The 20,863-nt window shown below is 33.3% G+C and overlaps 2 protein-coding genes and 1 long non-coding RNA gene across 11 annotated transcripts in view; 2 read left to right on the forward strand and 1 right to left on the reverse strand.

Moving 5' to 3' along the window:
* LOC109533697 (myotubularin-related protein 3) overlaps window positions 1-7,215 on the forward strand; it is a 25,696-nt gene extending 18,481 nt beyond the window's left edge. For 3 of the 9 annotated variants that reach the window (XM_019899078.2, XM_019899080.2, XM_019899079.2), the window contains exons 14-17: window positions 2,565-2,672; window positions 2,893-2,976; window positions 4,315-4,514; window positions 4,575-7,215. In XM_019899078.2, coding sequence (XP_019754637.2) covers window positions 2,565-2,672; window positions 2,893-2,976; window positions 4,315-4,514; window positions 4,575-4,830 — 648 coding nt within the window. In that variant the 3' untranslated portion in view covers window positions 4,831-7,215. Of the gene's footprint in view, window positions 1-2,564; window positions 2,673-2,892; window positions 2,977-4,314; window positions 4,515-4,574 lie in introns of those variants that run through there. The other 6 variants (XM_048666741.1, XM_048666742.1, XM_019899081.2 and 3 more) reach the window with 6 other exon arrangements.
* An 859-nt stretch (window positions 7,216-8,074) lies between these two features.
* Window positions 8,075-17,371, reverse strand: LOC109533695 (protein D2). The gene is made up of 4 exons (XM_019899076.2): window positions 16,998-17,371; window positions 11,534-11,657; window positions 10,921-11,134; window positions 8,075-8,312 (listed from the first exon to the last, which is right to left on the reverse strand). The coding sequence occupies exons 1-4, from the start codon at window positions 17,115-17,117 to the stop codon at window positions 8,174-8,176; spliced, it is 597 nt and encodes a 198-aa protein (XP_019754635.1). The 5' UTR covers window positions 17,118-17,371; the 3' UTR covers window positions 8,075-8,173.
* On the forward strand, window positions 17,300-20,651 carry LOC125504549. The gene is made up of 2 exons (XR_007281568.1): window positions 17,300-17,618; window positions 18,708-20,651. It is a non-coding gene; the product is annotated as an uncharacterized LOC125504549 (long non-coding RNA).
* The last annotated feature ends 212 nt before the right edge of the window (window positions 20,652-20,863 follow it).

Genomic DNA, 20,863 nt, shown 5'->3' on the forward strand with positions numbered 1-20,863 from the left:
TTTTTGGTCGAATTGCTCTATTGAAATCTTTCTTACTGTATCCATTCCAACCAAAGGCCCTTTCCAGGTGTTTTAATTCTCCCTCTAACTCGTCTGTTTCGCAGATTCTTCTGACTCTTTCGGTGAGAGTTTTGATGACTCCTCTCTTTTGACTGGGGTGATGCGTAGGTTGGGTGCTGTAGAGTTTTCAATTTTTTTTGGAGGCCACTGTCCAAAACTCGTAATTAGAGGGTCTGTAGAGATTACTAAATTACTTAAAATGCCAGAGTTTGTATCTACTCTAGAACATTTTCTATCATGGCCCTGTCTACATTGCTTAATGTCTTTATTCCTCTCTCTCTGCTTGATGATTTTGATTTTTTAATTTTCGATCAGTTTATATCTTGTTAATCCCCAGTGTGTGATGGAAAAATTAACTAATTAAGTTTAACATTTTAAAGTTAATTAATAATTAAGCAAAAAATAACTCAACAAATTAAAAATTGATTTTTACACGAGCTCTCAGATCAGACTTTCGTTCCGATTTTATGAAACTTCCAGTTCATGCAATTTGATAATATCAACATATTATGTTGTGCAGAAGTGGCCTTAAGGGCAAATTCACATTCGAGCCATATTAGGATTTATGAATTATATCCTTCCTCTGCTCGCATCATCGAAAGCGACGGAATAATTAACTTGATTTTCACACGAGCTCTCAGATCGTACTTTTACTCTATTTTTATGAAACTTTCAGGTCGTGCAGCTTGATATGTTGTGAAAAAGTGTTGTAAAGCTTTAGTTCTACCTTAAACTAGCAGTTGACATTTCTATCGTCCCCTTGCAGGTGATTTCATTGTATGCATAGTCTAGTTTCTATTCGCTTTTTTACTTGTGATATGCAGTATTATTATGCAGTGTGTCGAACTTAAGATGGAAACACCCCTGTATCTTATTTATTTTTGACAGGATTTTCATTTTTGTTATAGAGGTAGAACGTCATGAGTCTTTTAACTTCAGATGAAAACCCAGCGTACTACGACTTTGCGAATAGGGGCAATTTGCTATATTTTGCGATGCGTTTGAGATATCGGAAAAAGTTACTAGGCAAAGTTGTTCAGAATGTTATTTTAACGGTAAATACCGAGTTTCAAGTCAAAAGTCAAATTTGGGCGTAAAAAATAATTAATATATAAATAAAACTCTTATCTTAAATAATAACATAAGCATTAATTTTCCAACACTGGAACTACTTTTCGAAATTTTTTACAAACTTCTTTTTGGGTATTTCGCCTCAAAAATTTTTGTCTTTAAAAAAGACAGAATGTCCTCACGGCTTTTATTACAGATTGATAAATAGTGCTCCCATTTCGCAATAAGAACGAATTATTTATCAAAAAGTAATCAAGAACTATCACCTAGAGGGTATCCTGCGACACACTTAGGCTCAAGCTGTAAGAGAAAATTCCAATTAGTAGACAAATTAATTTGAAAAATTACATTGACCTTTCGATAGCTATTTTCTGCTATCGTTATCAAAAGAACCTAAATGAACCTAAAAAAGAGTATGATAATAAATTGTGTAACAATAGTAGGATAATACAATATATGAAAATTCGCTCTGATAATTCGTCTGTGCAAATTGTCAGTTATGTGTTTTTTTTTCCAATTTTTATTTACAATTATTTTTTTACAATATAACAACCTACCTTTAGCCTTTTCAGAACTTCTTCTGTTGTCAAAACTTCGTCATAAGTTAGTGTTTGATCGAGCTCGCAAGCATTCAACTATCGTGGTTCCAGTTTCCTGGTTGAAAGTGTTTTTTCTTCCACGATTTGCCTCAATTGAAAGCCATTATTTTTTTGTATTCAGCAGCCGCTCGATAAGTTGTTTATGTTTTTCACTTCAGCGACAGCATTAGCAAGATCATCTTTAGTGTAGCACGGTCAACATATTTTCGAGACATTTGAAAAAATAATACTTTTATTAATTTTCAAATTTAGTGCCTATATATTTTTTAATATATATAATTTACTTTACTTTCACCGCAAAATGTTGTTCATAATTTCACCATATTCCATAAACAACAATAGAACAAACGGTTTATTAAAAAATCAGTTTTTATGCAAGTGAAGGTAGATAAAGTGATATATTTTAGCAATTTATAACTCAAAAAAACAATACTTACCTTTAAAAAAACTCACATTAATTTTATGTAGTGTCGATCGCGAGAAGTTCCCGGGAATTGAAAAGGGACGCGTAAGAAGAAACTGCTGAGCCTTATAAGAAGAGGTAGTAAAGCTGTTAAGATTAGCAGACGTGATAGATTTTGCTGTAAATTTAAACTGAAATCTGTGCATGTTTACATTTACCCCACTTGACGCTACTGCCCTCTGTTTCCTCATGAGCGATCAGTGCAATCATATCCTTTGGATACCAGTTCTCAGTATTGTAGATCATTATTACATATGTCATGTAAGGGAAAAGAACATGTGTTGGCGCTGCGAATTTTTAGTTGTCTGTAATTGTTTCTATTTAACATTATTCAAATTTGCATTGTTAATACCACCTGCATATTTTTTTAGCGAAAAATTGAGTTGTTGGAAAGGGAACTTCACGCTTCTCGTCAAATTTTAATAAAGCAAGCTTGCCACAGATGCCAGAACGGCGATGGCGAGAGGCATGATGATAGTGTAAGTATTCTAGTAATTGATACTCTAATATTAAGCTTAAATATAACATACTTACATTTCACGTTTTAGTATGATGATTCTTAAGTAATTGAGAATTCAAACAGTTTTCTTGTAATATTTAAGTTTGATAGGTAATTGAGACATGTAGCACAATTGAGACTTGTGTAGTATTAATTTGCTTCTTGAAAATGTTTTACTACATACATGTTTTTTTGTTTAGTGTAGTAGTTCCATTGCCACATCGTCAAGTCGAAGTTCTTGTTGCTCAAAAAATTGCCTTCAGTTAGTCGGTGAAGAAAAGCTAGTAAGATTTATTTTGTTGTGATTTTCTAAACTAACCCAGTTTTTTATTGTTGTTTGATACTTTATCAAAGAAGCAACCTATATACACGTAATCCGCCATTAAAGCAAATATGTTAAATTTGTCGTAATTATTTTGCAGATTATTTATTAATTTCTTCGTTAAAAATTGAAACAGGAGTTTGCTTGGTTTAGTGCGGTTTTTTACATTAACTAACTTTGTTATTGATTTACTAAAACTACTCTTAACGATTTGCTAACAATGGTGTCAAAATTACCACTAACTAAACTACGGTGGTGAGAACTCACACTTTGAGTTATTTGAAAACGTGCTAGAAGAAATTAACATTTATAAATAAAATAACTAATAGTGGCAATTAATAATTGTAATGTTTTGTCTCAAAGAACGTCAAATGTTAACTGAAAGAAAGTTGGGTGGCTCATTTTATGGATAAGTTAGCAATATATATTTTCGTATTTCGTTTAATTAAAAGTGCAAAAATCACTAAAATTTTTCCCCATTTTGTTGAGGATTTAGGTTCGTCATATCTATGCAATCCTCAAATTGATTGAATTTATCAGCTGATTTTTTTTGTAAAGTATAACATGATGTTCAAGCCTCCAAATGTATTTATTTTTGTGTTTCCTCTTTCATGCTATTAAGCCATTTCAAACAATTTTATGCTATCGAAACTATTTTCATGAACTATAAATGCTTCAAATCTATTAGTCTAAGGCCGATATGTTTAGACGATCTTTGGAACTTTGCCGGATATTGTTTTGGCGGATAGCCGAGCGTGCCGCCGCCGACGCGGAAGCGACGGGTTTTTTATGCAAAGCTGTTCTTCGTTAGACACTTCGCCGACGATTCTCCCATAGAATGAGCATGCGCAATATTGCTTTGGTGGCCCCCGTCGTCCGCTTTTGCGGTGGTATTATTAATTTACCGATAAAAGTTCGGCACTGCTTGCGGTTTAGTTACGCCGTCAAAGGCAAAAAAGATCAGTGCTTTCCACTGGGGCTAGTTGCCTCGAAGGAGCCAACATATTGCATAAATAAAAAACGATTGCAGATCTATTTCTGCTAGTCTTTTGTCTTGTATTTGGTCGTGGAATATGAGGTTAAACGTATCCAACCTAATTTCGGATCACCCTGTTCAAGTCAGTATATTTTATACTAAAAAGATAGAATCGATTAAATATTCCACAATTCAGCTCTAAAAAAACTAAATTTGCACGCAAAGTAGATGTGGCTTGTCCCGATCATTTAGCGAAAATCGGCTTTCAAATCTGGAAGCAATTTGTCAAACAAATTAGGATAACACACGTCTCTTTTTCCACAGACTTCAGTAATAGAATCCCTAAACAGTGCTGGTGAAAGTCATGTATCAGCCGGAGAATCTTTGCGCTCGGATTTGTCTTGGGTGGATGTGGAAGAAAGCGTTGAATGTCAAGGAACGCTTTGGGTTCCCGATCATGCGGTAAGCAGATGTACGGGGTGCGGAACAGCTTTTTGGATGGGAAGGAGGCGCCATCACTGTAGGTGAGCCACAGCCTAAATACATGGTTTATGTCTCGTCTAACAACGACAATATATTAATAGAACTGTGAACTGCTTTAGGAAATGTGGTCGAATATTCTGCGCCGATTGTTCTGAACACGCGACACCACTTCCATCGGAACAGCTTTATAATCCCGTTCGCGTATGCACTGGCTGCTACTCAGACCTGAAACAAATCGACCGACCTTTATTGCTAAACAGCATCTCTGACTCCTTAGCAGAGCAGTGCAGTCGAGGTTCCTCAGGGTCGCAGGAAAGCCAGAGAATCCAAACCCAAATAGCCGCATCAAGTAACTAAATAAGTAAGTATATGGTATGGTCGTACACTTGTGATTTTGTTATTTTTGAATAGGGTTTTTATGAGCGTCAATACTAGTGATGTTATACATAGTAGTATGTAGATGAAACTCGCTTATTTACCCAATCTAGTTTTTTAAGTAAATTTTTCGTAAGGTTTTGGTTCTGCGTCAAAGCTTCACAAAAAGTGTTTTCGATAGACTTGAGTGTTTTTAATATACGCACTCTACTGTTCATTTTCTGACCACACCAAGAAACAAACCACTATTTTCATGATTTTATTAGACAATCTGTTCAGTTTTATATTGTTCTTTCATTGCATCTGAGGAAACAGAGTCGACACAATTTTTCAATTAAGCATACGAATTGACTTTTTGACAAAAAAATAATGTTTTAGATTTTCGGATCTAAACAGGGCGGTTTTTCTAGCGTGCAAGTATTTTAAAAAGGATCCTCCGCGCTTTCTTTATCACCCATTATCAGTTAACTCCGGGTTTCCCAAACTGTGTTCCGCGAAAAATGTTGTATTTTTTTAAGTGTTAAAATAAAGTGTTGGTAGAGAATGGAAAAACGTTACTCAAAAAATGGGGTGACTTTTTTGTGGGTGTTAAAATAAAGTTCAGTAGAAATCAATTTAAAAATAAACAAGTGTTCCGTTAAAATTCCTGGGTTTACATAGTGTTCGATTCTAGAAAAGGGTTGGGCAACCCTGGGTTGACTGCTGGCCGTAGGTCTTTTCCATGCTGTTTGGTCTTGTGCTACCCGAAACTATATGTTCCCTGTTGTTTGTTTAACATTATCGAGTGTCYCACCCATTTCCACTTCATTTACGCAATGCGTGCTTTACATCAATGACTGGATAATTTCGAACGTTTATTTTCTGTCCCTAAGGAGGATGTTAAGCATCGTCCTGTCAATCACACTTTGCTCTTTTTTGTTTGTGTTATTGTGTCCAAGCCATATGTTACTACCGGCAATATTAAGGACTAAAAAGCTTTTAAAATTTACAAGGCCGGGACTGGTTTTAAAACGTACTTGATCTTCCCGAAGTCTGTCCAAGGTAGCATACCTTTTCGTCAAATTATCTTCACCGTTCGATTTTTGTTGCCTCAATAAGAATAGCCTTATTGTATGTTCCAGAAAAATAAACTCTTACCTTTTCCGGTTTCGTACCATCTAAATATACTTTAATCCTCCCATTTTTGGAAATCGTGCACCTATCCCTATAAAGGACTAGCAACCCCACAAAAATGAGTAAAAGTTTGTTATGTGAAGTTAATATTCCAGGCAACCTGTTCGGATTTTTCAATAAAATGCTACTCTTATTTTGCAATAACAAATATATTTTGAAAATTTTTACCATAACGTTTAAATGCAAATTGCTCTCGTAATTTTTAACTTCTATCGAGTAAAAATGCTCTTCACATTAAAATGTCTCAAGCCCGCTGTATTGAATAAATGAAAAACGTAAATAAAATTTTAGTTACAACGGGCTGTTTAAACGGTCTTCATTCCTTAAACAGAAGAGCAAGTTTTTAATTTTTCATTCAAATTAAACACATCGCTTGTGGGTCGATGTATGTAACAAGCTAGTATGCTTTTTAACTGAAAATGAGCTACTAAATATTTGTCACAAAATGGGGAAACGACCTGTATAGATGATAAACGTTTGTAATCGACTCAACATTGTGCTGAGCGCATTGAAATACGTTAAGCAAAGTTTAAAAGGCAATACACTGCAGTTATTTTGATGATGATTGATGGGGATGTAAAATTGTAGGTGCCTAAAGGAGACTGAAGTGATTTACTTGAAAGAAGCGAGATCGCGTTAGAAAATGTTTAAATAAATTAAATCTAATTTATAATTCGGGGATTAAAATATGAACATTGTTAGATCGTATTAATTATGCAACTTGAGATTGTATTGTTACTATATTGGCCGAATTACCGACTTTGGAGAATAAAATTATTAATGAAACATTTTGAGTTAATCCTTGGCAATACGCAATAATCAGCTCCGCTTTTCGGAATTGATCTATCTACAATTTGCGCTTTCAAATCGTAGTTTAACTAGTCTTGTTTTGATTATTAACCAGAAACTTTTCGCCTTATGCGTGGACCGTTTAATGTCATATGAAAAGTAGGACAGATAAGCCGGCTTGTAATGCATTGCAATGTTTCTTAATATAATTTAACAGTTCAAAAGCAACTTAGCGTTTGCGTTATGTATCATATAATATACACGAGATTAGAATAATCACTAATTGTTGTACAAAACTCTACAAAAAGATTATTTTAATTAAATGACATTTTATTTATATTTGGTTAGTTATAATTAATCGATTTTGAATATATTTTGAAACATCACAATAATGACTATTGAGAACATTGTCGTTTCATTTATATCCTTCCTGTTGTATATGTTACGGAACTTCGCTAATGTCAACATTAACCGGTTAATCTCGAGTTTAACACAAATGTAATGTTAACGTAAGAAATTCAGATCAATTAACATTACCTGGTTAGTGTCCAGTTTAGCTATTTTCCCTGTTAATGATGAATGCGATATTAGATATATTAGATACAAACGCGAATATCGGAAGTAGTAAAACTGTGAATCAGACTCCGAGTCTGATAAGAAACAGGCAAGTCGTCGGGGATGCGGAATTATTTTGCAGATATATAAAATCACTCAAATTAAAATTTATAACCGGAATCCCGTTATAAAAATAAAGAAAGCACTCATAACAAGCAACATGGGGTTGAAGAGGGTTTGGGTTGGATAAGAATTTTACTTTCAATTGTTGAAAATCTCTTTTGTTTTGTTAACTGTTTGTCTTTATTTCACAGGCATTCTTATACCTGTAAATTAAGAAAGTTATTAACATGCAAAACTGCACAACATACTTTTGAAACACCCTGAAAGAGTGGGTTTATTTTTCATTTATTTGTCACAAAACCGTATAGATTAGTAGTGGCAAACTAGAGGGGTTTCGAAATGGATGTTGAAAAAAGTGTAAGCTTTAAGCAAGCTAAAATTTACTTTAACTGGCATTTGTTTTTTCTGTGGATACGAATAGCTTAACAAGATGCATATTATTTGATTTTTTTAAAGTCCAACTTTAAGTTAACCCTGTGCATTACAAAATATTTTTAAAATAGACCCCCGGTAGGCTGCTGCTTGCTGTAGCCCCTGCAATGTAGACATTTCAAATTGCCAATTCAATTAACGAAAAAAATACACATTTTAAAGATACAAAAACAATTTATTGCATAACCATAAACGTTTAGAAAATCTATATGTGTTTTCAACACTCGACTACAAATTTGGGGAAACAATTAATTTATTCTCCCAATTTTTTGTACAAAATAGGTACGTAGTCATCGTATTGAGCTTGGTAGAAATTTCCTGCCACTGGATTTCCCAGCTTGTATTTTTCGGCAAATTTCCTAATAGAGAAGGATGCACGCTTGTCTCCAGAACTGAAATGGTTGAAATTCATCAATATATGCTGCACATAAAAATCATAAACCAAAAAAAATGTATAATGGGCAGATGAAACTTTCTTTATTTTCCTTACCTTATAAACTATGAAAATTGAAAACAAGTTAAAAATGCTACAATTAAAATGTACACATCCGATCGAATATTAAAGCGAGAAAGAACAGAGAAACTGATGCAAATATAAAATCGAAACCCTCAAGCGCAAAATACAGTAAATGATGCATTAGAAAGTTTCAACAATTTCCTTTATTGATTTATTTGCCCCAGATTAGTCAGTAAGCGACACATGTTTTTCCCGATAATCGTCTTTATTTCAATTATAAATGATGAGACAATGAAGATTGAAGTACTGAAAGAAAACTATTTGTATTAAAATTACAAATAATATTTGCAATTTTAATACACTGAATCGGAAAAATTCAATAATACCAAAACATTTTTGATGGAATATATATCAGCGTTTTCCATTATAGATAAGGCACGGAGTAGGTTGATGTACCTTTTCAATAGTATTCTAGTAACGAATCCAAGTTACCTCCTTCATATAGGGTTTCTTTGTATTAATGAATGTGAAAAAATAAGTTTTAGCCTTTGATGATAAATACAAGGTCGGATCTAGCGGGAGGGTCATGACCCCTCTTTGTGCTGGGTGTGTCGACTAATTATATTTTTTTCTAATGTCTAGATAATTTAGAAAATAAATACTGAGTATGATGGCAAACACCAACGCGAATGACACGCATATTATGAATATTAAGAGCTGTTATTATAATTATATGGAGTATCAGATCCTTCAGTATGAATAAATAAGTAACTCTCTTAATACGGGCCCGATTTGAAATCGTATTTTGCAAACTTGAAATCAGTTGAGAAACGTAAAGTCATAAGAGTTGGAAGGTCGAAAAGATTATTTTTCAAGACAAATGTTATCAATGTTTTCTTTGGGGATTTAAGGTCGCATTTTTTCGGGTTTTTTTGCAAACTTTCTGCATAACTGTTAATATCGGGCCGATTTGAAAGTTTTGAAATTTGTTCAAAAACGTCCCATTTTCTATGAAAACTGCATCTTGGAAAATTGCCATGGGTTGAAGAAAAACGTTATGATTATTTTAACGTCGAAAAGAAGAGAAATATTAAAATTTCCCGAACATTTCGATTAACTCATTAACTCGATTAACTCATTTGTTTGGGTTAGTTAGAATACACTTTTATTCTCGGCACGTTCACTGTCTATAAGAAAGTTTGTATTTGCAACAGTTGGGAAGGAAATGGGATCTGAATATTGGCAAGCATAAAACTATCAAATTTGCTACAAGTTTGGCGGCTCACCAACACTTTTTAACCCCAAAATGAATTTTTAGATGCAAATCAATGGTTTAAAAAAAATTGCAATAAATAATGTTAAATGTTGGAAATTTTGTAATTTTTTGAATATCGCAAGTGTGCAAATTTAGACCAAAATGCCACTTTCCAATAACATCGTTTTCATATATAGTTTCGGAGAAAATGGAATTTGGAGGCACAACTCGGCAACTGGTGGAATTATTTCAAAACGAAAACGTTTTTGACAAAAATTGACATTGGCAACGGTTTGGGAGATAATGAACTGGCAACCGTCCGACTGTTCCATTTGAGCATACCTCCATTCTTTTGCCGGTAACGCCGTTAAATGTCGATATTTCAAAAGTTCCCAAACCCCCAAAAATCCCGAAGTAGCTATAAAAACTATTCCAGCCTCATATTGTAAAGCGCCAACAGCAAGGCAGTAACACGAGTTCAAACTCAGAAAGTGTGCAACCTTTTGAAAAAAAAATTCAGAAATTAATATTAGTTGAAAAGGTTGACATTTATGAAGACATACCAAATAGACGATTTTCCAAGCAAAATATTCGGAGTAAAAAATTTTTCAGTGCATTAAGGCTGAGGCTGATTACCCGAATTTTTGGAAGAATATAATGTTTTGCCTGCAAAGACTCCTTTTTTAATTATGGTTTTGCTCTGTTTTTCTTTGTTGTAGTTTTTTGCTCAAAATTGCAGCTAAATTCCTCGAAAGAGGATCATCTCTAAATTCAATCGAATAATTTTGTTTGTTAGAGTGGACCGATAGCTCTAAAGTGCCTTTCTTTCATCAATCAGTCATGCTGTTAGCGTGGTGACAATATTCCAATTATAATTCAAATATTTACATATTTAATACGGTTGAATAACAATCGGTTAGAATAAAGCTCGTGTCCCATGCATCCGTTTATACGACGGTACGAAAGTGTTTCTGTTGGTTGAAGACATGTCAGTTCGTGCGACGCCGGACGAATTAACAGATCTCCAACCAATAGAAACACTTTCGTTCCAATCGTATAAACGGATGCATGGGACACGGGCTTTAAGGACAAAATCCGTCAATAACTGAATTCGAGCGAGCCCTGACTGAATCTCTACTACATGACCCCCCTTGACTTGAAAGAGCCACCCTTGGATAAATACGATATCAATATATCTGCATTTACTCTTAATAGATATTTTTCGTTGAGCCATCATGAATAGGAGTTCAGGTACCTTTTCGAAATGTACCTAAATAAAAATACTTACGTGTCAGGAATGCGCGGTTCATCAAAGGTTAGCTTTCCGCTCTGTTTGTAGATCAAAAAGACGTATCTATGCAATCCAGTTTTTTCTGGTGGACCAGATCCAACATATCCAGATAGAACTTCCCCTTTTGATATATCGCTTCCAGGTACATTTACTACCAGCCAATGGTGCCATTCTCTGTAAGTGGGCTTTTTGCGAGAAGGTGCATCAGGATCTTCAAATTACCAAAATAATTTATTTAAGTTATTTGAAATACACATGTTTAACAAATAAAATAAACAGTAACTGGCAAGTCCTAGAAGAGGAGATTCTGAGTGACCACATGTATATTTACTACAAAGTGAAAGGGTTATCAAAAAAGGCAAGAAAAGCTGCGAAGGGAAAATTTTGGGCTGGAAAATAGATAGTACTTGTTTAGGAAATACAATTTTTTTAAGTAATAACTCGCAGTAAACACTGATATATGCTCAAAAACTCATGAATAGGGCAACAATGTTTTTATTCGCAAGTGCAAATGATGTTTTATCATTAACATTTGAAGATTATGGGTTTTCACTCAGGTAAGCATTTTCCCTATTATTTTTCATTAGTAATTAATATATATATAATCTACCTGTCATGCATACTGTGTAAAAGGCACTGGGGTCTGCACTCCATTTAAGTTTCGGTTGGTCCTTGACTTGGGTGGGCGTAAGTTCATTTCCTTGGTCCGCTTTTACCCCACTAATGTAACTAACCTGAAACGCAATTCATATGTTTATACATTTTTTATTTGTAGTTTCTTGGTCATTTTTTACAGCCTACAAATGTTACAATATACGTCAACGATATATATTTTAATTTATATATTGGTTATTTGCTCACAATTTTACAACGTCCATGACGAGCAAATAGTAATTTAGTAATAAATTTTTATTTATATGTGACTTATTATAACATGTGGGCTGAGTAAGTTAAAAGCGTAATTGAGGATGCAAATGGTAGAATTATAGTTATTCGTTTGACAAGACGCTAAAATGTTATTTTCGGCGATTGATAAACTCCCTAGTGAATTATTTGATGATTTATTGATGAAAATTAGCCATTGATATAATTGAAGCAAATGCAAATTTTAACAAAGCTTATACAAATTCAGGACTGATTTTATTTGAAATTTATGTCGTTTTTCAGTGAAAGCCATAAACTCATTAATGTTAAATGGAAGAATGTAGCTTAGATCAGTATTGCGCTGATCACTTCAAATAGTTCATACAAAGTTAATTACAATATGGGAATGTGCAATAGCAGCTTTGGATGAAAATGTTTCGGTATCATCTCTCAACGGAGTGGCGAATGTGGCGATAATAAATAATTTATTATCTTCGATAACAATTTCAGCCTGATTTGGTCCAATAACGTAATAAGTATGTCGTCAATCAATATTTTATTGTAGTTAAAGTTTAAAAGTTCTTTCCAAATGGCTCTATTTGTCTGATTGATAGTTTCCCATAATTGCAATAAAATTATCCGCTTCATATTTCAAAGGTTTATGATATATAGATAGGAATTACAGTGGCGTAGAGTGGACGGGCGGTTTTTAGGAAAAATTCAACAAGAAATTATCATTAAAACATACGTTGATATTACTATCAAATATTTTGTTATAGGACAGAAAATTTCTAAATCAATCAATTTTCAAGTTTTTATATCCCAATATAAAATCTGCATATGAAAGCACCGTAATAATTTATTGTCAAAATATGAATAGTTCAGTCATCAACCTACTTTTCCGAAATATTCAACAAAAAAACTGTTTTAAAATTTATTGATTGTTATGAATCGGCCAAAAAATATTTGAATTACTGAAAAGTAGTTCTACGATAAGCCACTGGGGAAATTACTTACGATGGAAAAATCCATTACGAGTATTTCATATCTACAGTCATGAATTGTGTTATTTTATGCTAAAGCACCAGCTATTTTTGTCCGTATTCCTCTGTTAATCGCAAAATTTTAAGTAGGTATTAAAAGTGAATAACAACAATATATTAAGTTTAATCTGAAAACGAAAAAAGATAATATTCGCAATTATGTAAGTTAATAAACACGTGTGACAGTTTATTAAATAAACATATGAAAAACAACCTAAATATAGCCTGAAAAGGTCACGTAAAAATGCATGTGCATGTCGCATTATCAATTCGGTATCTATAAAACATTGATGAAACTGTATCGACTTCGAAGGTTAAAATGAAGGGAGTCATGTTCTGTGATAAAATTATTATGCTGAGAACACCCTAAAGCGATAGTAGAAGCTCAACAAGCAATAAAATAAAAACACTGATTTTAAAACAATTTTTGACGTTAAATTTAAACTGGCTCTGGATTTTTAATTAAAAAACTTAGACCTATTTGTACATTAGTTAGATTCAACAAGAGTGGTCCTGTACAGTTAGGTGAACACATTTGGCATTTTCCCTGTAAAACATATTTTCAGATGAATGAATGGGATATGGAAAGTATATTCAAATTTCAAGGCTAGAGGAGAAGGTTCTTCTCTGGAATAAGATGGTTTTACGTAATTAAAAATTGATCACTTTAAACATATTTTATTCAGTGGTTTAATTCATACTTGTAAATCACAAAATTTATCCCGGTGTACTAACATCCAATGTCCGAAAAATCAGAACCGGATAATGATAGATTTTTCTTCTATACTATATATATTATATAAGAAAAAGTTAAAATGGTCTTTAACTAATATAGGCAATTTCACGATTGGAAGTTTTGCAGGATTAACTTCTTAATTAAGAAATTTCAAGGTAAGTAAGTAGATTTTTTAAATTTTCACCAATTTTTACCTGCTGTTCGTTTTTCTGAAGCATACTAAACAAAATAATTGTTAATGTGATCAAATACAAAAATTAGTGTACTTAAACTCAATATCTAATATTAAACTTTAGAACCTGAAATATATTTATTTATTTAAACGTTCATTCTAAGTTGACAATTATTTACATAATCTGTAAATCGGGTTGCTCGATTATGTGTATACGTAACATTCGCTGATTTTTTTCTTCAGTTTTGTAATGAATAATGCAATATTTGTTGTCGTTTTTTCAAACTTGCATTGTTTAAATAGTTAAACTCACATATTATGAAATGTTATAAGTGACGCATTTTCTTTTGTGTCAATTTTTCTACATTACCATAACGTATCCGGATATGATTTGAAAATAAAGATGTATTATTTTATACAAGTTGATCTAGTTTTAATCGAGAACAATTTTTAATATAAACGTGGGCATTTAATTTCTTACATTCTGAGGGATGTATTTTTCTTATTTTACAGCATATTTGAAATAGATGTAAGACGGTCATCTAGACGAATTTGCATGCAGGCTAAAACCAAGTTAGTTCTGATGTTTTCTTCAATGACAAATATTTTGAAATGTTGAAAGTGTTATTGTAACTCTAAAAACAAGTTTACACTAATGAAAATATGTTTCGCTTTACTCAAATTATGTACAAAAAATATGTTATAATATAATATTGTCTAAACAATTGCATGATTTTACAAGTTCAAGAAAATTGGTTTTACATTGATGCAATTTAAAGCAAAGAGCTTGTTTTTGCTTATGTTATGACTTTGTTTGTTACAATCTGTTTAGTAGAAAACTGACAGGCTTTCTATAAGGCACAGTCGAAATGTTTCGCTACCAGAAGAATAAACAAAAGTCCACACAAAACTATTAGTAGCAGTTATTGCATAAAAGGAATGTTATAATTAATATTTTAAGCTACAGTTAATAATTTGCTTCGTAAATAAGCACTAAATTGCTTTAGGTAGGTTATTATTTATAGGTATATCATACAGTTAAAACTACACATTTCATCATTTATATTTCTCACTTCATTCAGCTCTTATGCCAAGTATTTAAAAAATATATTTTGTAACATCAACTTTGATATTTTAAGTTAGTTCTCGAAAATATAAGCTCTTAAAAGAGAAGTTTCAATTTTAATATTAAACACTCACAAATAAAACATAATTTTGAAAGAAACATTTGATGACAAAACTACTTAAGTATGTTAGCGTATTTGCGGTTATTTTTTAAATTGTGCTCTTCAAAACTCAAAATTTATAACGATGTCGAAAAAGCATCGAGCCATTCCTTGAGTTGCCTCCAACTAGATCTGATGAAATGTTAGACCGAACAAACTATGGCTTATCAAATTTGCACATTTTAATCAGAAAACGTTTATGTTTAACAACAAACTGTGCAGTTTGCCTAAAAAAAAATGATGTTGCGTGAAAAAGTGAGGTTGAAACATTTAATTCTACTCAACTGATGAGAATGACGAATTTATAGTTCCATCAGTAGAATGATCAATGAATGAAGTTTTTTTGTCCTCTAGCTTCACTTGTTATTTTTGTTAATTTGCGCATACAACATTTTTACCTAATTTATAATTTAGTCTTTTTAAAGAATCTCAGTATACAGGGTAATTCTAAATTCCTCTGGAGGTGTTTAGGGAGTACAGGGAAAATAGTAAAAAAATGGTGTTTTTATCAGACTGAGATATCTGAAAAAAACTAGATCATAAATTCGGCAGAAAAAAGAATGTTTTCAAGGTAATCTGCCTCATTAATATTACGTAAATACATTTTGCTTCTTAATTATTAAAAGCTCAAGTAAAAATGAAATAGCTTAGGGCAGTGATCGGCAAACTTATTAGCCAAAGAACCAAGTATGAACATTACAACAATTTAAAAAAAATTGCGAGCCAAATATGCTTGTTTAGTAAACATTTATTACACTAAATAAAACTAAATGTAATACTTTACTTAAGAAATATTTATTAATACGAACAATGTGCTTTCATCTTCCTTGGAAAGTTTGAGTAAGTCAGGTTTGGATGTTGTTTTTAATTTTCGGCATGATTCTAAGTTCTCATCAATAAGACGACGTCTCAGTTTACTCTTGATAATGTTCATGGTTGAAAAAAATTGTGCGCATATACAAGGTGTCCCGTAAAGACATGATCAAAAGGTACTGCCATATTCTTTGGATCAAAAGAAGACGATCTGACCTAACTTTTATTAACAAACAATGACTGGCTCCTCAGCTATTGTTGGTCAAAGTTCTTCAAAAAAATGATCTTTTTCCAAATATCGGGAGAATGGTACGATGTATTTAGTGAAACTCGCTGTGAATTTGTTCTTATGTAAGACTCATATTTTGATGAAACAATCGAGTTCAGTCGTTTTGGACAAGGGGTGGATTCTTGAGTGTCAGGTTTTGGACGATCAGAGAAATGATCATTAATTTGGAGCTTTTGGGAATGAGCATATTTTAATTAGAGTAATAATTATTACTATAATGACAAAAAAAATTATACCTACTCATTAGGTAATGAGTATCATAATTTTTTTGTCGGATTCAGTATATATTCTCTACCTCCATTTTTTATGCCAATTTTAATTGGCATGAGTTTCATAGAGTAGAGTATTCATATGGTAATTTTGATAAATATGCTGGCATAAGACACGTATAATAATATGCAATTATTTTGCTTCGGAGAGCAAAGGGCTTTTTTTAGGCACTATCGGGTAAGTATGATATGAAAATATGTCTAAAATTACATCTACGAAAACATTTTGCCGGAAAAAACTTTACCTACAATACAGTACTTTAAGTACTTCGAAACTGACTTTGAAGACAGCCTGTACATGTTATGCTCCCAGGAAAGACAAATTAATAGTACCGCTAAAGGGCTAAAGGCCCCCCCGTACTTGGTAATAAGGTTTCCGCATTATTACCTATTAATAGTAAAGATTTTACGGGAAAAAAATATTTTCTGGACAGCTTATGAGTACAGTGTGGTTATGTAAAGTATGCTTATCATTTCCCGAATGATTTAAAACCAATTGAACGTATCTGCTAATGTATTCGATTATGCATTGTGTGTTTATCGCCTTTTTGGTATTCTTTTATTCAAAATGTATTGCAGAACTAACTGAAAACAAATTCCTAAGTTTGATGTTTACTAACATTTAAAATCCCCTTTTCCTCAAACATTGAAATTAATCTTACCTCGGCCACTTCCTTGGGTGCAACCGGAATCACATCAGGAACAACTCCGTGTTTTTCCATAATTCTGGATACAGTTGAAAATACTCGCGAAATTAATGCCGGTTTCGGAATAATAAACATTCCACTTATACCAACTGGTTTTATAGGCGCCAGACAGCCGCGAAAATTCCGCTGAACCGCACCTGCACTTGTCGCTTGACAATGTTGCCGTGCCAGCCATTTTACTTCAACTTACTACTCACGGCGTAGATATCCTCTCCATTCGCTGAAGTTGCGACCGGAGGGTACTTTCTATAAATTACCAACCTCTTGCCAAGATTCTCTTTACAGAAACGGGAATCACGACTCTGTCCCTGGATTCTGGACGGGATGGTGGATGCGCATAAAAAAGTGAAAAGTTAACGTGATTGTTTATCATGTAGATAAGCGAGGTACGGATTACACAACCAGTATTTTTCAGTGACATGTTCCATCTGCAACTGTTCCAAGCTCGTACCTGTTCCAAGTATCTGTGATTTTTTGGCCCATGATAAATATTGGTTTGTAGCTGAAACCGGGCTGAAGCGTACTTTGAGCCCAGTCGACTTTAAAAGGCCTGTTTCTGGCACCAAAAATATGAAGGTAAAAGATTATTGGAAATTGTTCGGAAGGATGTCAGAATATCGGCAATAGTTTGTGCTCGATTTCCGGCTGTGGAACATTGTTTATAAACAATTATTTATAAATAATTAAGTGCAAAAGCCCGCTTTTAGTGCATAATTGTTGAACCGTTAATGCTATTGAAAAAAAGTTTTATCGGTTTTTTCAAGTATTAAAAATACCTATAATATCAGATAAACTGCATTAAAATTCGTTGATTAGTTTACTGAGAAATCGAAAAAAATTGTCGATTTCAGCGTTTTGTTAATTTTCTATAATTAATTTAGTTTTGTTTCAAGAAAATCGTACCATAACTTTTTTTGGTAAGTCAGTAATAAGATTTTCATTTATTGTACGTTGTATAGTATAACTCTTTACGAGTAAAATACAGCCTCAGAGAAGTCTCTCCGACGTCTCAAGAAAAATATATTTAGAAGAAGACAAGAGCCCTTTTTACATAACAAATGGGAATGAACAAGTTATGAATATTTGAAACTAAAATTTATACCACTTATAAAGTATGCAAACACCTTAAAAAATTATAGAGATATTTTTTGAAGCCAAACCAAATTAATTATAAAAAATAAAAAAAAAATTGCTTTCATCTATTTAGTGCCCGGAAAAAACCTAATCTAATTCGACTGTACTAATTGTTCCATTGAAGGATATCCACGCCACTTCCTAGTAATTTAAGTGCGAATCTGCTGGGTCAACGATAATTTATGACCGAATGCCTTTTGTTCCTTTATGTATGCAAGGGCTGATGGTCAAAAAAAGTCATAACATTTTTTATGAGTACCGTTTTACCATTTTGTCGAAACTTTATTTCCACTTAAGGGCAGTAAAATGTGAATTTTTTTCCTATCTTTTATTTTCATGCTAATTACTGATTACAATTGATCTTATAGCTTAATTGACAATTGGCCCTTTAATACTTCAGCTATGTTTGATATAAACAAATATTGAAACACGGTCCAGGACATGGACTAGGTAAATATACCCTATACAAATTTAAATGTAGTTCGTCCACTACTCCACTGGGCAAATGCAACAAATGCTATTTTATTGCAGAAGCACTGCTATTGGTCGAAAATGAATAAGTTTCAAGGACAAGGAACAGCTCAGAAATCCGAAAAAACCGTCAGTCAGTCACAGCCTGTAACTCACAGGCCTGGTCACATTAAATAAAATATCGGAGACGGCTGTTACTGCTGTTCCCGATATTTTCGGTTCATTGTATATTGCTATTTACCGAATCATGGGTGCATGGGTTCGAGAATCAGCAGGTCCCACGTCCCACTTCCATACATACAAAACCTTAGCACTTCATGAGAACACAATATCTTCTTTCACTAAATCTCAGGCCAATTGAGAACGACAACGCCGTGGAAAATCAAAAGGTGCAAAGGCAGGTATTTACCTTTTTGCTTTGTTGAAATATCGAAGTCCGAGTTGTACTGGTACTGAACAGCATCGTACGCGAGCCCTGTTATTTCAAATCACATGTTATTTTAAATTTCGATAACAGGTACCGACTGTTCCATACCGATATCTGTTCCAAAATACCTGTGACAAGTATTTCGTGGCATCCCTAATGCCAGGTACTTACTAGGGATAGTACCATCCACAGAACATACCCCCATTTATTTTATTTATACATTTTTTTGTTGGGGGATATTTTGTGGTACCCTTTGTAATGGTGTCTTTCCTTTGTTTATTATCGGCCCAGAAGCCAAGCGTACAACAAGCCACAAACACCACAAAGGAAACAACAAAAAAAGGTGTTAGTCACGGGACGCTCAACAGAAGTGATAACTTCATATTATTTATGGAAACCATAAAATATTGAACTTATTTAACGCATGATTGCAATGTTGTTGTTAGTCTAAGAATTTATAAAGGGATCAGGAATAGTGTGCATTCGAGAGACCTGCGTAGCTACTTGTCTTTATCTATCCAGACATAACGACGCCGTAACGCATTTCAATCGATTCACAGCGCGACATAAGAAGTTATCACTTAAAAAAAATAAAAGGAAAACCACTGCAATTACCATCGAGCCACTCGGTTGGCTCGAGTTTTTTTTTAGTGTCGCGGCGTCAAACGTTTTCTTTGGGTCTAGGAGCAGGAAAAAAAGAATTTTTGTTTTTGAACTAGGCGTCACTAAAATAACCGCTTGGCGTGGCACCATGGGGACCTGATCACACTCGTATCGGATCAGTGTGCACTTTCTTCGGGACCGCAGAACATCCCCTCTATGGGGGATGTTCTCTGTTCGTACCCTGACACGCTATTATTTTATGGATGAATACGAGAGATGTTCAGGGCGGTCAAAAAATGATCGAAGAGTCCAGGAAATTAAGGCTGGTGGGCAACTCGATTGTTTCATCAAAATATGAGTCTTACTTAAGAACAAATTCACAGTCAGTTTCACTTAAATACATCGCATCATTCTCCCGATATTTCAAAAACGATAATTTTTCTGAAGAACTTTGACGATCAACAGCAGAGGAGCCAGACATTTTGTGTTAATAAAAGTAAGGTCAGATCGTTTTCTTTCGATGCAAAGAATATCCCAGTATCCTTTTGATCATGTGCTTACTGGACACCCTGTATATATACCGATCTCGATGTATTGTACAGTACTAATCGCGATAATTCTGACTTGGAATTAGGTTTGAACATACCACAAAGGTACGTTTAAGAAAACATCAACAAGCGTGCAATTCAAATCATAATTGTATATTTTCAGGTATATTCGAGATAGGGAAAATACCATAGAGAAATGTACTGAAACCGATTTCAGAAAACGATTTCGTTTCCCAAAGGAAATTGTGCAAAATGTATTGTTGCTATTGATCAATCAGCAGGAACAAATCACAAATCGAGGCATTCCTGTTCTTTTGATAATATATATTTTTAAGGAATCTTCTTGTCAGGTTCTACTTGGTGGAAAAAAATCAAGCTTGTATGTATCATGTGTTATTCAAATAATAATAATAAAAAACAAAGTTATTATTCCATTAAATTTATTTAATGTTTAGAAAAGAGGTTTCGGAATCAATTGATTGGTTTTCTCAACGTTAATAACAGCTTTGACCGTTAATATGTATTGTTTTGTAAATAGTTATTTGGCGATTAATTTATATAATACCTTATCCTTTGAGGCAACTTGCCACTTTCAAACGACACACCATAACTAAAAGCAGTGCCGAACTTTTATCGGT

This window comes from Dendroctonus ponderosae, unplaced genomic scaffold (assembly GCF_020466585.1).
Source record: "Dendroctonus ponderosae isolate FM_Combo_2020 unplaced genomic scaffold, Dpon_F_20191213v2 Dpon_F_20191213_5, whole genome shotgun sequence".
In the NCBI taxonomy this organism is placed as follows: Eukaryota; Metazoa; Arthropoda; class Insecta; order Coleoptera; family Curculionidae; genus Dendroctonus; species Dendroctonus ponderosae.

What these genes read in the sequence shown, in the direction of transcription:
- LOC109533695 (XM_019899076.2), bottom strand. Translation starts at nt 17,117, where the DNA reads ATGTTTATTATTCCGAAACCGGCATTAATTTCGCGAGTATTTTCAACT. An exon ending in CACCCAAGGAAGTGGCCGAG is followed by an intron (nt 11,658 to 16,997) that starts GTAAGATTAATT and finishes ATTGCGTTTCAG; the next exon opens with GTTAGTTACATTAGTGGGGT. An exon ending in GAACCGCGCATTCCTGACAC is followed by an intron (nt 8,313 to 10,920) that starts GTAAGTATTTTT and finishes CAACCATTTCAG; the next exon opens with TTCTGGAGACAAGCGTGCAT.